Genomic DNA, 10,144 nt, shown 5'->3' with positions numbered 1-10,144 from the left:
AATATAATAAAACAATCATTTTGCATTTTAAATATACAAAAACGATATAAAAAATCTCATTTTTCATAAAAATATAAACTAACCTTTTGAATGGGTGGTGGCCGGATTTGTGGAGAGACGGTGGCAGCCGATGATGAGCAGTGTTCGCTGGCGGTGGCAGTGACTAGGGGCAGTGGTCGCCGGTGGTGGTGGTGGTGGCGGCGGGATGAGAGTGGATGATTGTGGATGGGTGAGAGGAAGAAGATGATCCCTTTTAGGGTTTTTATTTTAATTTATTATTATTATATTTTAAGGATAAAATGGGTAATATAAAAAATTCATTAATAAAAGAGGTCATTTAGCTAAAAACTATTGAAACTAGACCAAAGTGCAAATTTCACTATAAAAAGAGGCTATTTTTCCAAAGAGTCCATGTATTAAAGTATGTATGCCTTAGTACTAATTCACGGCGCATTTTAATATTACACTTTCAAAGAATGACTAGCCAATACATAATTGTTACATTAAAAAATAATCAATTTAATTCTTAAAATAGAAACTTTTAAAAAATAATTTGTTGTAATCTGTTATAGCAAATCACAAAATATATAATCACAATAGTTATGTATTCATTGAAAACTACTCCATATATATAATAATTAATAAGTTAATAACGACATACTGCTTGCTTAGTTGCTTTTGCACATGTTGAAAGGGTTAAATGCTGTAATTTTGTTTTCATCTAATAACTACTTATTAATGCTATGTACTCTTTCAACACTTCATATATAATAAATAAATTGGTGGCTTGATGATTTTAGCAAATTTTGGTAAGACAATTCTCATAATTTTGTTTGCATGTTTGTAATAAAAATTTTGTTTAAAAAAAAGACTATCATTAATTAATCATTACATGTAGAAGAGTATTGATATATTTGTCAATGATCACGAACAATCATAATTTTATGATTGAGATCTCCTACGATGTCCCAAACCACTCAAATCTAATCGTAGTCTTTTGGAGCCAAAACCAATCAAGTTTAATCACCCCTTTTTGATATATTTGTCAATGGTCAAATCAAATTTATTGAGCTATTGACGTAATTATGTAGCATTGCTTGTCAAAAGGACCACATGAGGGTTTTTTTCTTTCAATTTTATGATATGGTCATGAAATTCATATCCAAAGTTTGCAAGTACCATTGTTGCCCACATGGCATCACATGGGCTATATGGTCCTGCAATTTTACTATTATTAAGGGATGTGTCTTCTAGATGCATGGCATGAGTTGTCAAACTCGTTATTAGAATGGAAAGCTTTTTCGAAATTTTAGAGCTAAAATTTACTTGCCACGTAGCTAAATGAACTAGTCAAATGTGGACCAACTTTAGATCCTAAGAAAACTACAGCATGCATGATCTTGATCTTTCATTCATTTGTTTTGAAAATATAAAATTAAATTAAATATGTATACATGTTTGAAAACAAAGCAATTTAAGAGTTATTGATTATTCATATCCAATAGAGTTCGTTGGAAATATCTTACTTTACTGTATAGCCGCAATCTTATATTTATGATATATAATTCTGATTGTGTCATAAACATAGCTTAATAATAGTATAACTTTCGTCGCGGATAAGAAAATTCAAATTCGAATCCTCCTTCCTTAATATCAATATATATATTTATATGACCCCGGCCTTCTACTGCCACATCAAAATTGCACGAATAATCTGTATTGTTATAGGATCGAGTAATCAGTTAATTAATTCCATTAATTTGTCAATGTCAAACTTAATAGTCATGATCTATAAATTCTGATTTTTGTTATCATCTTTAAGTAAAGCTTTCAACGTATATTGTCTCGATATACAAAAAGTTGTTTATTTTAAAAGAACACATAAGTCATGATTTTCCTCATATACTGCTAAAATAATATGGATATGGGTTCATTCTATAATGTAATTCTACTACTTCATGAATTATATGCCTTTTATTATATATATGAAAGAGTTTTTAATACTTAAGCCACTATATTTGTTACATTTTTTTTACAACCTGCTATATATAATGGTAAATACTTATTTGGTACCTTATATTTAAAGAAAGGTAAATTAATTTGATTTGCTTGTACTTGATGCTTGTGTAGTGGAATAGGATATGTCATCCTAGGTTTTAGATTCAGGAGTCATTAACCATGTTTGTTCTTCAATGCAGATACATGAGTCTTCAAGGGAATTGACCGATGGCAAGGTGACAATGCAAGTTGGAAGTGGAACACTCGTTTCATCTATAGAAAAGGGAATAGTCTGTTTATATTTTGGGAACAATTATCTTGTTTTGAAAAATGTTTATTGTATTCCTGGATTTTCTAGAAACTTAGTTTCTTTATCTATGTTGCATTAACAATTTTTTAATATTTCTTCTAATAATAATGCGATTGTTATTTCGAAGAATGGTTTAAAAAAATTTCAAGCAGAACATACAAACAGATTGTATATACTCAAACATAATGAATGAACGCTAAATAATTTAGAATTATTTAAAGTAGAAAAACCGCAAGGAAACAAAAAACAAAAAGTTTCAAATGAGGATGACATATATCTTTGGCATTTTAGACTTGGTCATATATGACTAAACAGGATAAACCGGTTAACAAAAGATGGACCTTTGAGAGAACTAACAGTTGGAACTCTTTCGGTTTGCGAATCTTGTCTAGAAGGCAAAATGACCAAACGTCATTTCTCAGCAGAATGCAATAGAGCTAAAGAACCTTTGGAGCTTGTACACATTGATTTCTATGGTCAAATCAATGTACAAGCAAGAGGTTGGTATGAATATTTCGTCACTTTCATTGACGATTACTCAAGATATGGTCATACATACTTAATGCTTAGGAAATCTGAAACCTTTGGTAAGTTTCAAGAATTCAAAGTTGAGGATGAGAAGCAATTAGGTAAGACTCTTAAAACGCTTCGATCAGATCGAGGTGGTGAATATTTGGATTTAGAACTCAAAGATTTCATGTAGGTGCATGGTATTCTATCCCAACTCATAGCACCTGGAACGCCACAGCAAAATGGTGTTTCAGAAAGAAGAAACATAACCATGTTGGACATGGTCAGGTCTATGTTAAGCTACTCTTCACTTCCTCTCTCATTCTGGGGATATGCACTTCAAATGGGGACTTACATTTTGAATGTTGTCACAACCCGAGCCCTAGGCTGTGGCAGAATTGTAATATCCATAACTTGGGTGGTCAAAGGTCAAACTTTGACCCTAGGTGGAAAATAGTCTTTATAAATGATCCTTTAATTTATATTAAATATTACTATAATTATAAGTCAAAACAATGGAATAACTCCTATAATTATATATGAAAATATTACGGATAAAAGTAGGATCATTTATCTTAATACATAGAACAATAATATCCCCACAGTTATGTAGTCACCAAATAGTTAAATTTAATAAGTTATAAAACACCCAAAATAATACTTAGCATCCACCATTCCTCATTTCTAACTATTACATAGCTAACTTAGATATACAGACCGATAGGTTCCAAATTTAAATACATAATGCTCAAAAGATAGGACTATGGCACTAAACACATTAGCTCCAGTGATAATTCACCTTATCCACAATTGCGTCACTAGGATCCTGGAATGGGAGAGACATAGGGGGTGAGCTTATAAAGCCCAGTAGGAAAGCAACTAATCACATAGAACCCAAAATTTAAATAAAACCCCTGCATGGTTAGCTTTGAAACAGATATATATATCATCATGTATAACCCAAAATAGAGAGAAACCACAAATAATCATAAGAGCATAGCTACAAGTGCACATCACACCGACCACTAGATCCCTAGTTTCCGTTACCCACCATAGAAAAACCGACATCCTAAACCGGGTAGTCGGACCTGATAACCACCACAAGGGGAGGCTCAGAACACTTCCTGTATACAGATGCTAGGTCTTTACACCTACAGGTGAGTGGACACCTGATCTACCTATGATGACACGGAGACTAGGTCATAAAACAACAACATGCACAAATCATGATCACTATGGCTCTCATCAGTATAACCAAATGCAGGTACACATGAAAAGAAAGAAACTTATTCCCTTTATATTTTAGAAAATTGGGCAGCATAACAGCTACATTGGAATAAAACCCAAAAATCATAACCTGCATGAATAAGTGAACAAAAGTATATGTGGCACTCAGTGCCCTCAGAACAGATCAGAAAACATGCAGATTAAGTTTTTCTATTTTTCTAACATTTTATAAATATTAAAATTGGAATATGTTTAAGACAATTCAATAAGAGTAAAATAAGTCCAATAGTCAAGTTGAGTCCCTACCTCCTTAGAATTTTCAATCCGAGGCCAAAGTGATGCTCCTAAGCTTAATGATGATCTTAGAGTGATTTAGTCCGCACTTAATATCATGTTTTTCCTACGTGCACCAAATGAGCAAACGATTATCATCATTGCATTCCTTATTCAAAATCGTGTCCAAAGACATATAGTATGACCATATTTAAGAGTTCAAGTTCCGGAACCTCAACCAAGCGGTGCACACTAGCGGTTGGTGGCGGTACTGGAAATGTCGACGAATATATGCATGACATATATCAAAACGATCCTCTCGAGTAGTACATCACGGAAGTACAGCCCCTTTTCCCAAATGACCTCTGGTGTCACCGGAAAATGCTTCCAAAGGGGCGGAGATACCCAAAATTTCGCCGGAGAAAAATGACGAGTTGACTGAAATGACTTAGTGGGTGATGTTCCTCCCTTCACACTGGTTCCAACAGTGCCACCCACTCATCGAACGGAGGTCTGGGTTCGCCAGAAAGTGCGGTCAAAGTTTTGACGACGAAACTTTGACTGCTCCGTTCGTGTGCGTCTTAACTCCAATGGCCCTGAGATTTTGGGGATGGGGTTGTCGCCGGCCATTGATGGTCCAGCTCCGGCACGTGGTAGCAAAAGGGAACTCTGGAAAAGGCTTTGAGGTACCCCGACGTGGGTTGTTTCAGAGAGAAAAAGAAGAAAAAAAAAATATAAGAAGAAGAAGAAGAAAAAGTGCTTGGGAAGAAAAAGGAAAAAGGAAGAAAAAGCATCTGACAAACTTTAAAACAAGTGGGTCCCACCACTTAAAATAAAACATATATATATATATTCTTTTTTTTTTCTGAGTCTTCACATTCTTCCCTCCTTAAAGAAATTTCGTCCTGAAATTTATTTATTTATTTTTCAAAGAACAACCTCAAGCTGAAAATTAAACAAATAAGGATATTTCTCATACATCTCTAACTCTAACTCCCAAGTAGCCTTGTCTTCTTTATGGTTCCACCATAAGACCTTGACTACTGGAATCTCCCTATTCCTTAGCACTTTTAACTCTCTCGCCAAGATTCTGACAGGTTGTTCTTCATGTGTCACACTCTCTTGAAGAAGGATAGTCTCATACTCAATGATGTGTGATGGGTTTGGAGTATACTTCCTCAGCATCGACACATGGAACACATTGTGAACGTGCCCCAACCGCGCTGGTAAGTTCAATCGGTAAGCGACCTCCTCAACCCTCTTGATAACCTCGAAAGGTCCAATATACCTCGGAGCTAGCTTACCCTTCACTCCAAACCTCGTCACACCACGCATGGGAGTAACTTTCAAGAAGACAGTCACCAACCTCAAACTCAACTTCTCATTGGTGGAGATCAGCATAACTCTTCTGACGACTTTGAACAACCTTAAGTCTCTCTTGGATGCCTTTGACCTTCTCTGTGGTACTAGCGATAATTTGAGGTCCAATTGTGACATGCTCATCTGATTCTGCCCAACACAGAGGTGATCCACGGTCTCCCATATAAGGCCTCATAAGGAGCCATGCCTATACTGGCCTGGTAACTATTATTATAAGTGAATTCCACCAATGACAAGTGTTCTCCCCAGCTACCCCCAAAATCCAAAATACAAGAACGAAGCATGTCCTCCAAAGTTTGGATAGTCTTCTCAGATTGTCCGTCTGTCTGAGGGTGGTGAGCGGTGCTCAAGTTAAGTTCAATTCCAAAAGATTTTTGCAACGCTCGCCAAAACCTTGATGTAAATCGAGGATCTCTATTAGAGACAATGTTGGAAGGTAACCCATGTAGTCGAAGTATATTATCCACATAAAGTCGAGCTAGTTTAGAAACCTTATAATCCTTCCTAATTGGAATGAAATGAGCATATTTGGTCAGACGATCAACAATCACCCAGACAGTGTCATGCTTTAATGGTGTTAACGGCAATCCTGTCACAAAGTCCATCGTGATCTTGTCCCACTTCCATTCTGGTAGAGGTAAGGATTGAAGCAACCCCGAAGGTCTTTGGTGCTCAGCTTTAACTTGCTGGCAAACCATACACTTAGCTACAAAGTTAGCCACATCTCTTTTCATACCTTCCCACCAGTATTGTCTTTTCAAGTCTTGGTACATCTTTGTGCTTCCAGGATGTACAACAAATCTAGACCTATGAGCCTCGATCATAACAGACTCTCTAAGATCAAGAATATTTGCAACAACTAATCTTCCCTTATGGTATAAGAATCCTTCGGCATTTACTGTCCATCCATCTAACTGCTCACCGTTTCAGATTCCATTTCAGATAAATCTTAATTTCTCATCTTACCACTAACATTGCTGAACTTGCTGAAGTAGCATTGGTATAACCACTACGTTTGAAACACAAGCAATATCTTTTCCGTTATAGTACTCTAATTCATAATCACCCACAGTGATCGCTCTTTTCCAATCCTCAAGAGCCAAACAAGCCAAAATGTCATGAGGTTTTCTACTTAATGCATCAGCGACCATATTTGCTTTTTCCAGGATGATACTGCAAAGTGAAATCATAATCTTCCATGTACTCGACCCATCTTCTTTGCCTCAAATTTAAGTCTCTTTGAGTGAAGAGATACTTTAAACTCTAATGATCAGTATATAATTCAAACTTTTCCCCATATAAGTAACATCTCCAAATTTTTAAGGCAAAAATCACTGCTGCAAGTTCCAAGTCATGTGTAGGGTAGTTATTCTCATGTGGCTTCAATTGGCGTGAAGCATAGGCAACAACCTTGCCATTTTGCATGAGAACTCCTCCTAACCCAGTACCAGAAGCATCGGTGAATACCACATAAGGCTCATCACTATTAGGCATAGTGAGAAGAGGCACTATTGTCAATCTTCGCTTAAGTTCTCTGAAAGCTTCTTCACAACTGTCATCCCACACAAACTTTAAATCCTTGTTTGTTAGCTTTGTTAAAGGCATAGTAATACAAGAAAAATTCTCCACAAAGCGACGATAGTAACCTGCTAACCCAAGAAAACTTCGAACCTCAGTAACGTTCTTTGGTCTTCCCCACTGCAAGATAGAATCTATCTTTGCAGGATCCATAGTAATGCCTTCTTGAGATATTACATGCCCTAAGAATTTGACCTCGGTCATCCAGAAGTCACATTTCTCTTTCTTAGCATATAATCGATGGTCCCTCAAATTTTGCAACACAATAGTTAAATGTTCTGCATGGTCCTCATGTGTCTTGGAATACACCAAAATGTCATCAATAAAAACAACCACAAACTTATCCAAATAGGGTCTAAAGATCCTATTCATAAGGTCCATAAATGTTGCAGGTGCATTTGTCAATCCAAATGGCATCACCAAAAACTCAAAGTGTCCATAACGTGTTCTAAAAGCAGTTTTAGGAATATCATCTTCCTTAATCCTTAATTAATGATAGCCTAACCTCAAATCAATCTTGGAGAAACACTTTGAACCTCCGAGCTGATCAAACAACTCATCTATCCTTGGCAAATGATACTTGTTCTTAATTGTCATCTGATTCAATTTCCGATAATCGACGCACAGTCGCAAGGATCCATCAGCTTTCTTGGCAAACAAAACTGGAGCTCCCCAGGGAGAAGTACTGTTTCTAATGTAACCTTTATCCATTAGCTCACCCAATGGCTTTTTCAATTCAGCTAACTCTGCAGGTGCCATGCGATAAGGTGTAGTAGAAACTGGTTGAGTCCCGGGAATCAAATCAATGCAAAACTCGATCTCTCTATCAGGTGGTAGTCCTTGCAAATCCTCAGGAAACACATCTGGAAAACCACTAACCACTGATATCCAAGGAAACTTGTCTAGAGGCCTAGACTCATCCTTGATTGCAAACAGACTCCCATAACACTCTAAGTTTCTTTTCCCACCAAAACCTGCCTTAAGGATAGGATTGTGCCTTACTGCTTTCATGCTGGCCCAATATATAATGAAATCTCCACTTGGAGTTAAAAGAGTCACCCTTTTTCGTGAGAAATCTACAATGACTTGGTACTTAGACAACCAATCCATGCCAAGAATCACATCAAATTGTCCCATAGGTAACACCATCAGGCTTCCTAATAAATTATGCCCTTCAAGCACAATACAAACCGATTTGCAGATGGTTGATACTTCACCATGCCCTCCCATAGGTATACTCAACTATAGTGTAGGACTAAAAGTTTCCCAACTCAAACCCAACATGCTAGCAAACATTAATGATATAAAAGAATGTGATGCACCAGTATCAAATAATACATGAGCCCAAGAGTGTGAGATAAGAACCATACCATCCAAAACTCCATGGCATGATCCTACTTGCGCATTATCACCACCAAGAGCATAGGCTTGGCCAGAGGCTTTTTCCTTTGCTTTCCCTTTTCCATGACCATGATGCTTTGTGCTTGCACCAGAACCTCCTCCTTGATTGAACCCTCTCTGACTTCCAACAGAAATAGGAGTTTGGAAACTCTGTGAGTACCCCTGGTTGAATCCTAAACCTTGGGGCTTGAACTGATGTTGATATTGGGGTTGCTGCCCTGGTGTGGGTGTGAAACCATAGGATGAAGTCTGAGACTGGTTACTCTTAGGTTGTCCTGTGAAAGGAGTAGACCTAGCATAACTCCCTATGGATCCTCCATGTGATGGTTGGAACCTCTGTTGTCGTTGTGGGCAATCTTTCTTCTTATGACCCTGTTGGCCACAACTGAAACACCCATACGGCCCAATTCGAGTCTTTCCTGAAGATCCACTACTATTACTACTCCCATTAAGTTGTTGTCCTTGGGATAGCCATTGCCCTTGGTTCTTCTTGTTCATTTTCCTATCATTTCCTCTTTCTCGGGCCAGATTCTTTCTTTCAATTCCTTCTTGATGAGCCTCAGTCCTTAAGGCTGCTATTACACATTTGTTCAAATTTCCAAAGGTCATAGGGGCAAGTGGACCCAATATTGAAGGGTTTAAGCGACAGAGAAACTGCTCAATCAAAAGAGGTTGATCGAGCGCACCGACCTAAGCATAGGAAGATAATTCTACAAACTTCATGTAGAACTCATTTACTGTCATGTTCCCCTGTCTTAAGCTGTCAAATGACCCAATTAAAGTCCTCCGGTGAGATGGGTTAAAATATTGTTCCCTGAAGACCCTTTCAAAGTCTCTCCAAGTCATCCCCCCAGTCTCAGTGGTCCCACTCAAGGTTTCCCACCAATCCGCTGCACTACCCTCTAACTTGGATACAGCAAAAGTCACCTGATACTCCTCAGGTATTCCCATGGTGTTGAAATTTTTCTTAACCTGTCTCAGCCATCTTTCAGCCATCATAGGGTCTTGCCCACCCTCAAACTCAGGCATTTGAATCCGGTGGAAAATCTAGAAGTGATGACTCTGCCGAGTAGCTGGCTTCATCTGCTGGGCAGGAAGGCCTCTTAAAGCTTCAAGAATGGCATCATTGGAAATGAAGCTGGCTGAGGGGGAAGCTTAGCCTCAGGGACTTCAGCTGCAGGCCTCCTCCTTGTTGCCCTTCCTCTCAGAGCCATCAACTTAGGTCTGAGAATTAAAGCTAAACAGTTAGTGAGGAATGGATACTTTCTACATACATATGCATTTATATATTATAATACTTTACAAAAAAAAAATTTAATCTATTTGGTGACACACTCCGAGGTATTTAAACCCGGTGCTCTGATACCATTTTTCTGTCACAACCCGAGCCCTAGGCTGTGGCAGAATTGTAATATCCATAACTTGGGTGGTCAAAGGTCAAACTTTGACCCTAGGTGGAAAATAGTC

General features: G+C 37.7%; 1 protein-coding gene across 1 annotated transcript; it reads right to left on the bottom strand.

The window, feature by feature from the left end:
- Positions 1 to 7,765: 7,765 nt before the first annotated feature.
- Positions 7,766 to 9,286, bottom strand: LOC133806444 (uncharacterized). The gene is made up of 2 exons (XM_062244545.1): positions 8,647 to 9,286; positions 7,766 to 8,448 (listed from the first exon to the last, which is right to left on the bottom strand). Exons 1-2 carry the CDS (start codon positions 9,284 to 9,286, stop codon positions 7,766 to 7,768), a joined length of 1,323 nt encoding a protein of 440 aa, XP_062100529.1.
- Positions 9,287 to 10,144: the final 858 nt, after the last annotated feature.

This window comes from Humulus lupulus, chromosome X (assembly GCF_963169125.1).
Source record: "Humulus lupulus chromosome X, drHumLupu1.1, whole genome shotgun sequence".
Lineage (NCBI taxonomy): Eukaryota > Viridiplantae > Streptophyta > Magnoliopsida > Rosales > Cannabaceae > Humulus > Humulus lupulus.
This window is presented reverse-complemented; position numbering and strand designations above follow the sequence as displayed.